Here is a 17,790-nt window from a genome sequence, read left to right on the forward strand (position 1 = left end):
GTGAGGGAAATGACACTATCACAGCATCACACATATTCTACAAATACACTTAAATCAATAACACAATTTACAAATAGCTTGGAAAATGTTGCTTTTTACACAACTTGATCTTCTCTATCAAACATTATTGTTAACTTTTACAGTACTTTGTTGGAGCACCATTGGGAAGGAGATTTAAATATAATCTTAAAAAGAAAAAATGGATAATAACATGATGTCCTTGTGTGTGTCTAATCAAATAACTGATAAGAGTCAGTGTCCTTGTAGTCGATGACGTCATGACTGGGTGTCCCCATGCCAACCAGCTCGTACGCCTCTCCTCCTCTCTCTCTCCTCTTCATAACTGGCACTGCAGAGGGAAAGCGGACATTTCCCCGACCTCAGAGTCCAGGTGGCCGTCATGTGGAATCTGTTGTCTCCGTCATTGCTTTTCCTGCTGCTTGGCCTGCTGCGGCCTTGCAACGCCGAAGGAACCCCGCTCACTCAGGTAGCCGCTGCCGAAATGTAAAAACATGAACTTGTGTGTGTTGAATATTCTGTACTAATTAAAGGCCGTGCGTTGTGATAATCAGCAGTGGCAAGAAAACGATACCACTCTACTGGTAATATAGGAAAATAATAGAATCTAATAAAGTATTACTGTAATAGGATTGTTCACTTTTAACCCCAAGTAACTAAGTTTTCTGTAGCACTGTACCAGCTAAAGATTAGTATTAGTAAGACTATCAACAATAAAATAAGGTAAAATGGCTTAAAGATACAGCGTATGAGTTTTAGCAAAACCTTTTACAAATGCAAATTTCAATCCACAAATATGGAAAAAGAATCCGTATCCGTAGGCAAAGTCATAAATGTCTAAGATGAGTCAACGAACGTGTGATTGAAGTCACAAATGATGAGAGCCTAGGCTTGTTCAAATTTGTTAAAATAAAGGCAAAGGAAACATGGATTCATATGAATTTATGTACATCAGTTGGAGTTGATAAATTAAAGACTTTGACTTGTAGTCTTTTAAGTACGATATGCAATCGCGTCCGATACCAGTAGGAGTATCAATGTAGTTTCTGATACCGATACCAACTCCCGAATACCACTAGTACTTTGTAGATAAAGAATGAATGTGCTCCCCCCACCTCCTCCAGCGGTGCAGCCCACTTGCAGATGGTACCATCTACAAATACCAGGCCAAGCTCTTGAATGGCGGTCGTACTGTTAACTTCAGTCACTTTGCGGGAAGGACTGTCCTTTTCGTCAACGTGGCCACATACTGAGGTTATACCCTTCAGTATTGGGGTAGGTGACCACGCACACACACACACAAATGAAATAGAAGATATTTTAAATGTGCCAAATGTACCTCTTGCCTTATACAGAGCTGAATGCACTTCAGGAGGAGATGAATGCTCACGGGCTTACTATTCTCGGCTTCCCATGCAATCAGTTTGGGAAGCAGGAACCGGGGAATAACAATGAAATCCTGGCAACCTTAAAGTAAGAAATTCCAAATTTAAACATAAGGTAAGCTCTTAGTGTGCTGTTAGAATTTCAGCTGTAACCCACACTAGCATTCCTGTCAGTCATCAAGGCTTCATTTAATCTGCTTTCTTACAATCAGTGAGTCTTTCAGTGGAGGATTCCTCTCTCACATTCCATCAGTCATCTCATAATTAGCACACTGGGCTGTAACGAGGAAGGAATTCGGGCCAGCTTCCAAGCGTTGAAAGACTAACCACTGATAAATTTCTCTGCCTGAATTCCAGGCATGTCAGACCTGGCAACAACTTTGTTCCAAACTTCCTGTTGTTTGAGAAAGGTGATGTGAATGGGAAAAACGAGCAAGGGGTTTATACCTTCCTCAAGGTAGGTTTTTACGGCTTGCTCCAAATGTACTCCTGTCTCAACCTTTTCGATGACGTGCTATTTGCTCACTTGTCGCTTTCCTTTCTCCCCTACTTGTGTGTACTTTGGCTTCTCAACAGAGTTCCTGTCCTCCAGTATCAGACAACTTCGGTAACCCCACCAACAGACTATTCTGGGATCCGTTGAAAATCAGCGACATCAAGTGGAACTTTGAAAAGTTCCTGGTGGGCCCGGACGGAAAACCCATCATGAGATGGTATCCGTCCGTCAGTGTTTCCGAGGTGCGAGCTGATATACGCAAATACCTGTTCCAGCGTTACACAGAGGAGGTTTTCAATTAGATTGTCCTGCCAAACCATTTTCACAAGTTGTAAAGTTGACGTAAATCTAGCAGTTCCTCTCATTTCTGAAGGTAGCATGTTGAATGAAGAAGAGGTTTGAAAACAGAAAGTCTGCGGAGCCTCTTTGGAGTCTGAGATTCAAGGCTAGCTTTTTGGTGCATTCAAGCTGTCTTGCTATCTCATAGTATCATGATATTTTCGCAAACAAGGACCTGCTGGCATTTACAGCCTCAATGTCAAGAACTTGTAATAAACCAATGACAACTGCACACTTGTTTGCTATCTTTTACTGGAATGCAGATCATGTGGGGATGATGTCCTGTTTCCATCTTAATATTAAAAGTGTACAAATAAGAAGGCTGCGAGAACTCAGTCAGTTGTGTTTTTTTGGAACAGGTCTTATTTTTTTGAAAAAGCTTTCCTTTTTTGTAGTTTTTCAAGATGGAATATTTGAATGCTAGATTTTTAAACAAGTCAATAATTATGGTGGAATACTGTAAACTACATTTCTGATATGACTTTCACATTCCTTATCTATGATGTACAAGAATACAGAACAAAAACATTTAATATTAACCTCGAAAGCTCACATTATACTGACAAAAACAAAATAGTTTTTGCAATAATTTTATTTCTAAAAGATGTACTTTCAGTTTCTGTACTTTTTTAAGGGGTAGCGTTAATTTGTTAACGCAATTGTTTTTTAAATTTATTTTTAGTTATTTCATTTAACCTTGGTGCATACCAAACGATTGAACAAATGTTTATTACAAGCATTTATGGGCTCTTTATAGCAGTTTTTCATGTCCCATGGGATGCATGTTGCAAATTTCTGGGGGAATTCAAGAAACTAAAAAAAAAAGAAAATTAAAAATAATAATAATAATCTTGACAAAAGTAAACCTGAATCCTGGATTTGGACTAAATTATTTTAGGATCATGCCAAACCTCAAACCACCCATGTAAACTTGTACTAAATTATTCTCAGGCTCATGACTCACCCATAACCACCCATGTATTCATTTGTAAATCAATTGCATAAACCTGCCAAAATGCCACTGCCAATATGCATTGATTCAAAGACTTTGTGGCAGCCAAAGAAAGAAAATAAATTGCAGTCGGCATCATACATTATAAACATTTAGAATATATTTATTAAGCCAGTTAAATACAAAAGGTCTCACATGTGCTTTTGCCTACAGCAAAACAGAAAAAGGGCGACAAACCAAGACATACAACCGCCGGTAATTAAAGAAAATAGCATTTCAAAAGTGCACATCTCCCTTCACTTCTCACCAGTCTGGTTTGGTTCTTGGCAACCTAATAACTTGGTTAAAAATGAAGCTATATTACAGATTCTGCATGATTTTTGAAGCCCTTCATCTCACTACCTCACAATACCCAATCCTATTGAATATTCGGTTCGGACGTTGGTGGATTTAAGACTGAAATAGTTATTTAAAAAAAAAAAAAAAAAATCTAAACTGTGTTACAGCAAGGCAGGAGCTATAGATTTAACCAGAATTCTTCTGCTGTTACAGCTGCCTTCACTTATTAATAGCTATTAGAAGACCGTATAACTATTAAGTACTGCACAGGGCTAAAAAATGTGCACGATGATAGTGACATAGGTGGCCAAATAAAAGAATACAAGTGTTGTTTAATGAGATTAGGTCCATTTTCATGGTGAAAAGAAAGGCTTGTGTATATGTTGTCTGACACAAATGTCAATAGCTACAATATATCGGGAATACACTAACAACATTGAGCAGCATCACTAAAAGACAATGGTTCACACTTAGTCAATGCAACTATCAAAACAGCAGGTTATAAATAAATTATCAATCACAAATATGTTTTTGGTATGATACGTCAAAATCCGCCCCCCCCCCCCCCAAAAAAAAGAAAACATTTTGTATGCAATAACCACATTTTCACCAGTTACACATGGGACGTTCCTATCACATCAATGTACTGCAAAAGTCTTCAAGTCAATTGAGATTTGCTTTGCAGTGGTTGAATTCACTTATGTTGTCACCCATTGTTGGAATGAGAATACTTTTGCTCTTACGGGGAACGGCTTGCTCTATCCCTACAAATTGCAAAATCAAGTTGTTGCAGATTATGTATGGCATAAAAAGTTATATTTTCTGGAAAAACAGTAGAGAGTGTTAAGTATCCAACATATTTAACAAAAGACTTTTCAGTTCATGATTTAAAAAAAACAACAACGAAATAGTTCATGTTTATATTCAGAATAGCCAAGTATTCCACAAATAGCCTTATAAAACGCAAGTATAAACAACATTACAATAGAATATCTACAGTTCAGTAGGAAAATTATAGATCAAATCACACCTTTTCAAATCAAAACTAACTGATTTCATGCTACGACCCAATCTCCATTAGGTGGTGACACTTTAGTGCTTTCCGGGATCTATATTCTGTCGCTCCCTTTTTCCAAATCCGACTCCTCCTCCTCCCGCTCCTCCTCCTGCCGCCGCTGCTGCTGCTGCTGCCGCTGCTGCGGCTGCTGCTGCCGTGGACTGGTCTGCAGGCAGACATGGGAACACTAAGACAATCCCTGCATTTCTCCACTTTGCTATCTTTGTATAGTGCGACTTTAGCATTGGGTGGTAACATAGGAAGAAAACAACAATGGGTGACTGCTAATGGGCCAATGACTAATGCTAAACGACAGCCAATTACAGAGTCAAAGTATTAGAAAGTGTTTTAACAGGCCTCACAGTGGTGAAGGAAGGCCCATAATGCTCAAGGAGCAGACACTTCTAGACAGATGCCAGCAACAAAGGAGTGGCAGTGTGATCACTCACTGTCATCAGACTTTGATATGAACACAGAAGTGAATGCATTTTCATTTGTTCATTGGTTTTTTTCAGCTACTGACACTCCGGATTTGATGCTTTCATTAACCATTCACCTTAAAGCGAGGTCAAACTAGCGCTGATTTCAGATACTGATGCTTCTTCATGGGCGAAGGACAAAAACATTTTTGTGTCTACCTGCATTATCTGGTGCTGGTCTTGAACTTTCCCCCACCGCTCTCCCTCCTCTGGGCTGTAGAAATGATGACGACTGCCAAGGAAAACCCTGAAAAGAGACAACAATGTCGTCATTCAAACTACTAGATGTTTCAAACACTGTTTTCCACTACCAGAAAGCTCGAAGTCTCTGTCATAATCTAAGTATAAGATGTCTCCGGAGTCTTGTCACTCAGCATTAATTAGGCGGAAGACCTAAATTCCATCATTCAGGGGTGCCTCCCAACATAAAATAGGGCACGGAGGCTAAAGAGAGCCTGGGTCTGTCAGTGGGACAGACATAGGGACCTTTGAGGACCCTTACCGGGGTAACAGGCTGGAAGTCTCGTACGGGGGGCGGAGCTGCGGCGCCTGCTGCATTGGGCATCCGGGGATGGAAGTGTACGGGCCAGCCCTCTAGGCCCTGCGGTCCCACCTGCACAAAGGGACCACAGTAGGGGGGGCTCAGCAGCCCGTTCACTGAGCCTGACGTGGGGTCTGAGGTACGTCTTCCCTGCCGCTGCCCCTACGAGGGATCACAAGTACATATGTGATCCCCAATCAGTACGTGAATGCTAAACTGAGCGAGCATAGACGTGGCCCAGTTATAGCGTGGCCCGCCACTTAGCCCCGGATGCACTGACAAACATGACAAGTGAAGTCAGGTTCTTGTCTCAACCTGCTATCCTTTAGATCAGTGACGTCTGCTAGGCACAAGGGGGCGCTAGTTTGTAAGCAGAATATCATGCAGTGACCGCTTGGGGCTTTGGAATTGTCCTAACAAACAGTGTCAGCTATAAAATGCTAACTTTTTCACACACTGACACCTTCTCACTCTGCATTTCTCGGACGCACACACACTTTCACACACTACCTGCTTGTGATGCTGCATCTGCAGTCTTTCTAGCTTGCATCGCTCTGTGTGTTCTCTCTGACACTCGTTCTGTGCCTGATGAAGCTGTAGGACAACACACAACACACGCACAAATTCAGGCGTTCGGCGCAGTGGGATACGTGTGATCATAATCCTCTATTTCCTCCTCAGGTGGTCGCTCACCTGATTGGTCAAATTCGTAATCTGAATCTGCAGTCGCTCCACCTGCCGCCTCAGGTCTTCTTTTTCCTCATTCATTCGTTCCCTGTCACTGCGTTCTTTTCTGAAGTCCTCTTCAAAGATTTTCACCTGGTTTGCATAGAGATTATGAATAGCAGATGAAGAGATGAACATATGAATGGAGCAAAATTTAATTTAATTCTATCTTTTTCATTTTGTCTGACCTGTTCTTTTAGAACGGCTATTTGGGTGAGTAGTTCCTGCCTCTTCAAGTTATTGGCGGCGTCCTGGCCAGGTTGTTGTTGGGACGATGAAGGGGCATGCAAATTTAAGGCATCTTCTAAAGCCTGGAAAAAGAGAAAACATTTATATTTTCCTTTTGGGAAGGTGACACTACTCTTTGCAGTTAATACTAGTGTCTATGATTGTTTCGAGAAACATAAAAAGTTGAAGCACAACCGCGGATTGGTTTGCATCATTTTTGTACTTTTTATTATGTTTATGCCACACTTTGATTTTATGTTTGTTTTTGTAGTGCAAACTGAAAAGACGAGTGCAACTCTTTCAGTGTTTGATAAGTTAGCAGCTCACTTAAGTAAACAAAAAGTATTTCATATTAATTCATGATATTTGATTTTATTCTAACTGAGACAAAATGTATCTGTATGATAAATACGATATTGCTCATTATGATGAAAAATGAATGTACTGCTCGTGTTTGTTAAAAAATACCTAGATGGGAAAAAAAAGGCCTTGAGAAAAAAAATGCATAGTAAATTACAATCGTAATATTGTAGGATTTAATAGATTTTTCAAAATAGTTAGCCCGAAATTGACCGACCGACAAAGACCCTGGGGCACCTCTTGGATGTCCGTTTCACTGACCCTGTTGAGGCGTTGGATTTCCTTCTCCTGGTACTCTCGCTGTTTGCTGAGAGGCAACAGTTGGTCTTGCAGGTAGCGAACTTTCTGCTTCAACTCAGTCGTCTCAGTGTTCAGACACTCCTTCTCACCCTGAAACACGGGCCCCAGCGTATTCAAAATGGGCGTGTTTGGACTTGTTTTTCCGTTTTCAATTAATTTTGTTCACCTGCACATTTTCAATCTTATTCTTTGCCAACAGCAGCTTCTTGTCGTAGTCGCGCTGCCTCTGCTCTCGTTCCGCCTCCAGTTCGAGCACAGTCTTCTGAGAATCAGCAAGCCTCTGTCTGAGGTCAGTGATCTGCATTGTGTGGGGAAAAGTACCGTTTTTTTCCATGTATAATGTGCCCCTATGTATAATACGCACCCTAGAAATGGCTTGTTGATGCTGGAAAAAAACCCTGTACCCATGTATAATACGCACCCAAATTTTGACTCCTACTTAAGTCCGTAAACGTAAAATTATTTCAGAAAAAAGATCATCTTTGGGAACAACCGGATGTTATTCTGCCGGTCACTATCACTGCGCATGCGCTAGCAAACTCGATAGCGAAGAAATGTTTTGGATTTGTGCAGGGTACATTGTGACAGCAAACGAGCAGGTGATCGAGCAAGCGTCCAATACGAGAGCATTGTGTTCGTATGGAGCGTGTTCGAAGTGAACAGCAGAGAAGAAAGCGCATCTATAATGGCGGCCTCCGTATCATATCCGGGTTTAAAAAAAAAAATTAAAAATGTATATATATTTTTTTGGTACCCTTGTATAATGCGCACCCCAGATTTTAGGACAATAAATTTGTTAAATTTTGCACATTATACATGGAAAAAAACGGTATTTACTGTGAGGGTATCAAATCGAGAAAATATCCATCAGACACTATTCTCAAAAGTAAATGGGGAAATGGTTTTGTAATACAATTGCAAAGTAAAATGTTATCCAGTTAATCAATGGAATCATCAATTCTAAAATGATTCACTGGACTTGGTAGTTATTATTCAAATGAAACCTCCAATGCCACTTCTATTTGTGTGAAATAAGAGCATGCCTAATGATGCAAATGCATATAGATGGGCTTTTGTGGTTTAACTGAGGCAACATGGTGCATTCATCTTCAAGAAGTGGCAAGTTTTTTGTGATGGAGGGCCTGATTACAGTACAGTACAGTGTGTGCGTCTAGCGGTCTCTGTGTGTGTGTGTCTGCGCCCCCTGTCTGGTGATTGCACCACAGAAGCGGGTCAGCAGATACAACGGCGGTTAAGGGGAATTCTCACTGACAGCGCGTGTGGCAAGTATGGTCAGATAGCTCAGCCATTGCAAGACTGCATTTTTTCCACTCTACAAGCAAAAAGCTGCTCGGCTGCAATGCATCACTTAAAAGCTAGGTGCCATTTACACTTCAAATTACAAGTCATTAACAATGTACATTAATACCACAGCAAGGGTCTAATATGATGTAACAGACATAGCAATGGTTCCTTTCACCCTCATGGCAGCCTTTGTCATTACTGTACCTTCTGTTCAAACTGTGACTTCATTGAATTCCACTGAATGTCCCACTGCTTATTCACCTCCAGTACCTGTAGCAGGCAGCACATGTTGCAAAGCAAACAAAAATATAGTCAATTCTATCCAAAATGCTAAGAACTAGAGGAACTATTGTATAGCAAAAGAGGTAGAGACTCACATCTTTTCGTTGCTTCTCTAGGAGCTTAATTTTCTTTTCATAAGCCTCCACGTCACAGGGTTTGTTTGGGCTTTTCTCAGCAGCTTTTCCACTCTGGGGGCATACAGAACATTTCTACATGACATAAACCCCACGGTGGAATGCTTCATACAAGGGGAACAACTGAATCACTGAAAATTGTGATAGCATGCAAAGGTCTCCGCGCTGACTTGCCACCACAAGCTTCCTGGTTTTAACTTTGTCATTTGGACTTTGTAAAATAGTCAAAGATGGTTGGTTACCACAATGCTGCGTTTCTTTTAGCTTTTTGGTTTAATTGATGTTTTTCAATATGTATTTAGGAACGGTTTTAAGGTTTCTCTTTAGGCATACATTATCATTTTCTCACATTCAAAGTGTATTGATGACTTAAGACGTTTAGTCAAATTTTGTCTAAGTATGTGTGACACTTTTAATAGCAAGAACTACTTCCATTTCGACCATTTCATTTGAACTACCTTCTGAGGGGTGGAGGCTTCTATCTTCGGTTTCACCGTGGCACATTCATCTTTTACCGTCTCATCTTTGGTGTCAGGACCTTCCGTGTCAGACGCTGCCGCAGATGATGATGACGATGATGATGCTGCTGCTGCAGCTGCTACTGCTGATGCCACTGCTGCTCCTCCTGTCACAAGCTCCTTCAGTTTCTGATTCTCCTGCCTGAAAACAACAATAGATTTTAGTGAACTGGGTTTGGTCCAGAATCAGGAAGCATTTTGGTAACACCCAACAATGCCTCAAAGGGTAACAACATTTGCATACGGTGCAGCAACAATCCCTTACAAAAGTGAAAGCATGCACGATAGGCACGCAACACTAAGTAAGCAATTGATCAAACAAAACATTACCTCAGCTGTTCCAAGTCTTGATTCCTGATATGATGATCCTCTTCCATTTTCTTCCGCAGCTCATTGTTCTCCTCTCTGAGCTGTTCACACAGAGTCTGCACACAACAATATGCACATTTCATTGTAAATATGTTTTACATCTAGCTGCACACACTGAGAGATTGTTCGTTATGACCAGAATTTAGAAAAATACCACGCAGCCTTATCAGGTAAGCAGGTGCACACACAAACAGACACTAGGCTTCCTGTATGACGTGCAAACTGTTTTTTTTCTAATTTGCATTCACAAATGGAAAAATGCATTGTGCAATATAAACAAAAACAACTCCATATGGTATGCGCCTCCAAATTGTACATACATTACTTATTATTTCTCACATGTCACTATTATTAACCACTTGGCTACTCGGTTTAGAAATGAAATGTGAAGTACAAGGGGAGAAGAAAATGACAGTACGAATATGAGACAATGGATACAAATATGAAATCAGCCAACCAAAAAGTTAGAATATCAGTCTGACAAAGTGCTCCACAAAAAACAACAGCCCGCATAGGACTGAACAATTAATGCCAAAAGAAAAAAACAAGTAAGGACTGCAAGGCTGGTTAAAACATCACAGAATATCATAGCACCACTCCAATAAATGCGAAAATGCACTCTTGGACTTTGCATGAAGTGGCCGATTTGTTTCCCGCATAGGACTGAACAATTAATGCCAAAAAAAAAAAAAAAAAAAAACCAAGTATGGTTAAAACATCACAGAATATCATAGCACCACTCCAATAAATGCGAAAATGCCCTCTTGGACTTTGCATGAAGGGGCCGATTTGTTTGAATGTCGGGTGTTTAACTCTACAACGGAGCCTTTACAAACAGGGGACATCCTCTCTTTTGTTCCTGCTCCGATACTACTTCGGGATGCAGAAAACTGTCCGATCAACTCCGCAAATTCTCATCTCGCACACAAAACACGAGTCGTCAGTATATATTACTAAGATCGGCAATGCTGGCATTTCTTTATTTCTCCCCATCCAAGCTTGTCACATACCTGTAGGAGAGACGTCCTTAGTTCATTCTTTTGAACCTTCGAGGAAAGATGGTGAAACTCCACAGCCATTCGACCCAGGTGAGCTAAGAGCTGGTTTGGATTGGACTCCTCTGCAAATATGCTGAAGGAGCTCTCCAATTTCTTCAGCTGGCTCGCCAGCTCAACGTTCTCCTGAGGCAGGACGGGGATGACGCCTACGGCAGACCGGGCCTGAAATAACAACACACCTACATGTCAATCAAATTTTCGTTTCAAGTTGAATCAGGATATGTTAAATGCATTTCAAAAGGAATCAGGATGTAGGACTCGTAGTGCTACTATTTTTGTCAAACAGCTCGTTTGGAAAAAACAATATCAAATGATGACAGCCGACCACAGAGAGTGACTAACAATCTAACCACAAATACACAGGTCACATGTAGTAGTTATTTTAGAATATTAGCACATTGAAATTTTACACCACACGTTAGTCGTATTCTGGCAGAGTATATAATGACCACACTTCTTAAGATGCAACATGTGACTGAATCATGTGTGATTCCAGTCAGTGAAAATGCTGGACTTCCCCCTGGTTGACTCAGGCTAGAACTGCCAGAATTGTTACAGAGTGACTTCATCAGGATGGGTTTCTATTGTTGGGAAAAGACTTATTTAGTAAACAGACACACGAGTAAATGACTCATTTACCTGACAGATAAAAACCGTGACGAGTTTACATTGCACTTCTAAAACGGAACCAAAGGTTACAAATGTCGTGTGTCAAAATAAGGTCGTACATACAGTCCTGGCATCTGACGTCCTCCTGTCCATATTGACCACTTCGAACTCTGATAAGGCGTCCTGTAAAAGCTTTAGCGTTAGGTAACACCAGCAAACACCCTTGTCAAGAAAAGTTAGACCAGTGAGAATGTTGTAAAAGTTCACACTCACGCTCATTCTGTTGGCCTGCATAGCCTTCGCCAAACAGCTTGCATTCGCTTCTCTGGGCTCAGTGGTGGGTTGCAAACAAGGTTTACCTTAACATAGGTTGGGGCGAGACAGTCAACACCATCCTTGAGCAATAAAAGCCATTGTAATCTGAAAATGAACGAGACCTACTTTGCGTTTCGGTCTGAGCGTGTCCCCCGGCGCACAGACTGGCGGCAAAGCTGGATGATTTGAGGGCCTCGTTGTCTCTCACAAGCTCCTCCACACGCTGGCGAAGCCTCGACGCTTCTAACTGAGATTCTTCGAGCAAGTCGCCTGCATAAAGATGGCTGCTTAGCTTCACAAAGTTCAGTTTCAGCAATTAAACTCGGACGCATGCCAATGTCACGACAATAATTAAATAGGATGTTTTGAAGAACACTCCTTACATGAGTCACAGGCAGTGTGACAGCCAAAAAACTACCCATGTTCAGGTTTTACTACATTTCTGTTTTTACTTGCTGAATGGGACTTGCATCATTTGACTGAGAGAATCTGTTCTGAGAGTAATCGTCGTGCGAGTGGATGTTCGATTCCATGCATTTTGACATTTGATTCCATACCAGGGTAAAAATTGTTTGGGATTCTTCAATACACCATTTTTGTTCTATTTTGATGGTACATGTCAGTTCTAGTTCATCCCTGCTGATAACCAGGAGGCGGTGCTTAAAGCACCGAATCATTCAGTGCTTTAAGCACCGCCTCTTGGCAGTCATTCTGGATTCATAGAATCATAGTTACAGTTGTAACTTTCGTTTGAATCTATTTTTAGAGTGGGTTTGCTAGTTAGTTATTTTTTCAAAAATTATTTGATTTTATTTAGCTCTTATTAACTTTAGGTACAGTCTTAGTTATATTTGAAGTATTTGTTGAGTGTAAGTTAACTCTAAGCGCCTTTGTTCTGTATGGCCATACATTTAAAATAACCCTGTGTAACTCAGGTATGATATTAATCGACAAAGACAAAATTGGAGGACATTTTAAATACAAGTGGTGACTTTTAGTCCGTTTCATAAACACTATTTGTTTCACTTCATCATTTTATGTAAAGGCACTTTCATTCAAAAAATTGTTTTAATCAATTTTGGTTTTAGTTGTTTAGTTGTCTATCATAACCATGTCCCACATGGTATTTTATAAATTAAATAGTTTTTTAATTCCAATATTGCTCTTATAGTTGCTTCAATAAGGTTCTATCTTGCTACCACATGAAACAATAAGAGCACTATAGATGTACAATAGATGTACTACTCTGCAGTCAACTTCAGACAGCATAAATAATTCAGGCCTAACTCCAGTTTGTTGTCTAAGCAGACTACAAAGTAAAGCAAAACCAGTAACGCTAAATTACAAGTCCACAGTCTTGTTTTAAACAAGAAAAGCCATAACTTTCATCTCTTATTAGGAATGCACTAAGTATATGCCTTACACCACTCACTGATGACAAGTCAAATTAATTTGAACGCCCCCAACAGACATCAATGAGCAGCAGGCATTCATCGTGGACACTCGTACGAGCTTACCAAGGCTCTTAAGACCTTTCATCCTCTCTCTCAGCATGCTGTTCTCCTCCAGGAGCTGTCGATAGCTGCTTCCTCCAGCAGCCTCATCCCTGGATTTGGCATCACTCCCACCCGGATCGTAGATGCGGTACGGTCCTTTACCTTCCATCGTGCGCTTACTGTCTAAGCATGGTCCTTGGAACTGAAGAGAGCAGATTGAAAGATACATATTTTATACAATTAATCATCTTTTCGTTCAGCGTGATATCGGACCAAACGGTGCAAAATAAAATCATTCAAACAAAACAAAGTTGCCCCATACCTATGGTTTAAAATACACCAGTGGATTAATTCACTTATCTGTGACAGTCATGTTTGATAACTACGACAAACAATGAACTTACTGTGCGCACACATTTTTCTCGCTGAAACAAGAGGGTGGCGGCTTTAAAAGCAATACACTCAGTTCTCTTAGTTTTCACAAGAAATCTACTGCAGGCACAGCGTGTATGATGATAAACGCGTTAAAAGAGTGGCTGCACTATTTACAGTATGCAATGGAACGTATGCGAATCGTTTCTTTTCTTTCTTAACACAAAGCATTGTTAGCACAGCATTCATGTCAAAGGAGCTCGACCACTAAAAGACCCACATATATCATACGCGTGCCCCAAAAGAACATAAACCCAAGAGTCCCGACACAAACTAGCTAACTGATAGCTACTTTTATTACTGAAACTGGCTAATATTAGTTTTTTGGTTGTTGACATGTAAATGATTAGCACCATGTAGCTATCGGCTAGCTAACACTGGATAACAATAGGAGACAGGAAGCGCGGCTCGTTTTTCTTGTTTTTAAACCCCTCGACAGGCACTTTTGCTCGAGCGCTCCGTTCGTCAGAAAGCATATAGATACCTGACATAGCAACAAACAAAACGTTCTCCTTAGACAGAATACCTTTCCGCCCGCAGCGGCCTCTCGTCTCTGTGCCAAGACATCTACTGCGGAAGTGGTCTACTGCTCGATGCCGTAACATGGGAAATTCCACCTTGCAACGTTCGATGTAAACAGCGGTGACTGACAGTGGAAGCGGCCAATCGACACCCAGCAAGGAGGAGCCACCGAGCCAAACCTTTTCTTTTGATTCACATATGCATATAGCTTATAGTAAATATTTTTAGTAAATATGTTTAACAAGAGCAGGAATGGGCTATTTTTTTTGTAAACTAATTTCCCAAAAGTCTTCAGAAAACACTGAAAAACATTCTAGGGTTTGCCACAAAAATACGTGGGGTAAAATCCTGTGAAAACCCGGAAAAGTCCAAAATAAAGTAGCTCAGTAATGTTAAAATTTGGAGTAGGATTTTTTGCCTTTATTTATGCACATGTTTTGTCCCCCCCAAAAAAACCAAATTTTTGTTTTCCGACCTGTTTGGATGTTTGGTTCTTTGTGGCCCCTCCAGTAGCACCAATGGAAAATTGTGTCCCCCCTCCAACATTTAAGTTGCCCATCCCTACATAAAGGGTGCATGGATGTATCATATAATTCGACCTTATTGCTATTATTGATTTTAATAATGCAGGTAAGGCAGCATTACATCAAGGTGACTTGACTTAAGAGAAATGTAATTTGACTTGACTAAGACAAAATGACTTCAACCTTAACTACAAACTTGCATATTTGGCTTGATCTCATCCAAGGTTATTGTAGTTAAGGAAAACTAAAATAATAATAAATAATAAAATAGTAAAATAATATAAAACTAAAATAAAAAACAAAACCAAGACTAAACTTGAAATATAATTTCTGTTAACAAACAAAAACAAAATAGGTATATTTTGCTACTAGTGTGTGGCCGTACACAAGAATGCAGGTCAAACACAGCCACCCCCCAATATCACTACAATTAATAAAAATCAACCAAATGAAAGCATTTTTGAAAATAAAAAGTAACAAACTGACTCCAACCAGAAATTCAATTTTTTAGAATAATAATATTAAAAAAACTATAGCCCTGATGCCAAGTTCTCACCTTTCTAGGCTATTAATCAATTTATTACGATAATTATTTTCACTGACGAGCACATTCCATCAAACGCAGTTTCTTCCCTCGCTCAAAATACATTTGAAGGGTAAAGGGCTTGGTGGTGTTTTTTTTTTTTTTTGGTTTGCATCAAGCATTTCCACTGAACTAGAAAAAAAACTCAATCTCGATCAAGGCCAGGTCAGCAGTACAATATTTGTCATCAGGATGTAAAGATATCAAGATGCTAACGAAATCACAATTCAATACTGTGGGGCAAGCTCCCTCACTGTCCGTTTTCAAAAGTCGATTCACCCTTTTTTTTTTCTTTTCGTTGTGTGATGGCCACAAAGGACCACGCACTTCCTAATCAGATGTATGAGATTTTAAACCTGGACAAAATACATACAAACTGTATGCGCAAAATGCATGTTCTTAATTCGATTTATGGGGCAAACAACAAAATATCTGCATATTGTTTTTTATAGAACAAAGCTCTCTTGCAAAATAATTCTATTCAAGGATGCCACAAAACTGCTAAGCCAACATTAGTAGCAAGAACTCATTTCGTGCATTTCCCCCTCGAAAATCAACACGCTTGAAACTTTAATATGATTATGTCTGTCCTGCATGTCACTCCAAACCCACCCCACATTTGGCCTCCTCAGGTTTTAGTGTAAAATCTAATGCAAAACATGTCTGCCATTTAGTGGTGAATAGTGATATAACAACCTAAAACGTTTCAACTTTTAACAACCTTAAAACATTTCAGTGAGCGTCATGTCCAAGCGGATCTTTGCTATTTTTTCAGCTCAGTCCCTGTTCATTGTGATTAGCGGGTGTCAACTGTATCCAATGGAACCTCGCTATTCGAAGGGCATGCCTCCTTCCCCCCAAAACGCTCCGAAACTACGATTTTTTTTTTTTAATTATGAGAAAAACAATGTGGGAATAGTGGTGAGTCACAAATATTCAGGTGTCAATTGTAGTAGAAGAAACATGGTTTAAATGTTTTTCATTCCCTCTATATGCTTGTCATGTATTATGGAAATATTTTTTGGGGTGTATCACTTCCCAAATATGGTATTTTTGTGTACTACGATCACACCAGAACCAATTCATTTGATTTCAGATTTGTGACTTAATATTTTTAACGCATCAACATTTGATTTGTAACATTACAACAGTATATTGTAAAAGCATACATATTAGCATAATAAATAGTGAATTTATTATGTTTGCTTTTATTCCTGTATTTACCCTTAATAAATTATTTGTCTTTAAACATAGCTATTTGACTAGGCTAGTATAACATATTACAATAAGTAAGTTAGTGTGTGCTTTTTATTTTTTAAATTGACCTCCACAGAATTTAAGGGTCTGTAGTTGCCAACGTTGCGGGGCAAAATACAATAACATCCCTAAAATATTGTGAAGCAGTCAATAAAATGAAGATCTACCTGATGTGCCAAACTGGTAAATAGTGGTTACGCAGGGCAGTAGATTATATACATACTACATATACAAGAGACCAAGGGTCATAAACTCATATGGACCAGTTTTTTGTTTTTTTTTGCATTTCCTAACAGCAGAATGGAGCATGTCTTTTGTTTGTCAGCTTGTCTTTTGTTTACTGCGTCTTCTTGAGCAGAATGTCTAATTTCAACCCTTCTGTGTTCTAATTTCTTTTAACTGTCAACCTGGACATGTTGGAGTTTTTAAAAGTCATTGGATAAATGATCAGTTTCAATTTATGAATAAAAGTGAATCTGGAGCTTTCCAGCGCAGCACAAAAGTAAAAGTAGCATTTCTTGAACAGACCATGTACTATATTGTGTCAAATAACAGAGCGATTTTTTGCTCTCTCTGAATAACTCAGCTAAAACAAAACAAAAAATGGATAAGTCATTTAGCAGAAAACATGCTAGATTATGTAAAAATATTAAAGTGGTATAAACAATAACTCACCCACTCATTTGGCTTGTGTCTGAGCGGCATTCACTTTTTAAGGAAACTGCTGTGGTGGGGGGGAGCAATTTCACTGTGAGACTTGGGGAATTCCCATAATGGAGCAAAATGGCCTTACACTGTAGGCTCAGTGTGAACAGAACCTGGTGTGTGTGTTCAACTTTGTGTTCTTCCTACCGGGTGTGACTCCTCATATATTGATATTTATATTTGGGGTTAATCAGCGTGCAGTAGGCCGGAGGCCTCCAGTTTTTGGGGTCTTAAGTGCATGAACAGAAATGACCACAATGAGATCTGGGCTTAAAGATGTGCAGATTACCAAACATTTTCTGAAACATTTTTGCACTCGTGTCAAGATCAAAATAGAACAAGCAGGGAGTTGAACAATCAAATAAGGCAATTCAAGAAATTCTGCACATTTAGGGATAAGAATGCCTTTTGTGATCACTGAATGGCGTTTATGGACTGGGACTACAACTAGCTGCGGCAGT

The 17,790-nt window shown here is 39.8% G+C and overlaps 2 protein-coding genes across 10 annotated transcripts in view; one reads left to right on the forward strand and one right to left on the reverse strand.

Annotated features, from left to right (window-relative positions):
• Positions 1 to 2,470, forward strand: part of gpx3 (glutathione peroxidase 3) — a 40,820-nt gene extending 38,350 nt beyond the window's left edge. For both annotated transcript variants that reach the window (XM_061271783.1, XM_061271760.1), the window contains exons 2-6: positions 356 to 487; positions 1,143 to 1,293; positions 1,374 to 1,491; positions 1,761 to 1,860; positions 1,980 to 2,470. In XM_061271783.1, coding sequence (XP_061127767.1) covers positions 401 to 487; positions 1,143 to 1,293; positions 1,374 to 1,491; positions 1,761 to 1,860; positions 1,980 to 2,201 — 678 coding nt within the window. In that variant the 5' untranslated portion in view covers positions 356 to 400 and the 3' untranslated portion in view covers positions 2,202 to 2,470. The remainder of the gene's footprint in view (positions 1 to 355; positions 488 to 1,142; positions 1,294 to 1,373; positions 1,492 to 1,760; positions 1,861 to 1,979) is intronic.
• Positions 2,471 to 3,841: 1,371 nt separating this feature from the next.
• tnip1 (TNFAIP3 interacting protein 1) lies at positions 3,842 to 17,457 on the reverse strand. 8 transcript variants are annotated; one of them, XM_061271351.1, is made up of 18 exons: positions 17,300 to 17,457; positions 13,328 to 13,508; positions 11,937 to 12,080; positions 11,769 to 11,854; positions 11,619 to 11,687; positions 10,839 to 11,048; positions 9,790 to 9,884; positions 9,457 to 9,601; positions 8,903 to 8,995; positions 8,730 to 8,795; positions 7,387 to 7,518; positions 7,182 to 7,310; positions 6,521 to 6,643; positions 6,300 to 6,425; positions 6,117 to 6,200; positions 5,568 to 5,768; positions 5,225 to 5,312; positions 3,842 to 4,752 (listed from the first exon to the last, which is right to left on the reverse strand). In XM_061271351.1, the coding sequence occupies exons 1-18, from the start codon at positions 17,327 to 17,329 to the stop codon at positions 4,622 to 4,624; spliced, it is 2,133 nt and encodes a 710-aa protein (XP_061127335.1). In that variant the 5' UTR covers positions 17,330 to 17,457; the 3' UTR covers positions 3,842 to 4,621. The 8 variants fall into 8 exon arrangements, with proteins under 8 accessions (XP_061127335.1, XP_061127326.1, XP_061127317.1 ...); XM_061271342.1 differs by having other exon boundaries at positions 9,400 to 9,601; positions 11,619 to 11,678; positions 17,300 to 17,456; XM_061271333.1 differs by having other exon boundaries at positions 9,400 to 9,601; positions 17,300 to 17,456.
• Between the last annotated feature and the right edge of the window lie 333 nt (positions 17,458 to 17,790).

The sequence above is a fragment of the Syngnathus typhle genome, linkage group LG1 (assembly GCF_033458585.1).
Source record: "Syngnathus typhle isolate RoL2023-S1 ecotype Sweden linkage group LG1, RoL_Styp_1.0, whole genome shotgun sequence".
NCBI lineage: Eukaryota > Metazoa > Chordata > Actinopteri > Syngnathiformes > Syngnathidae > Syngnathus > Syngnathus typhle.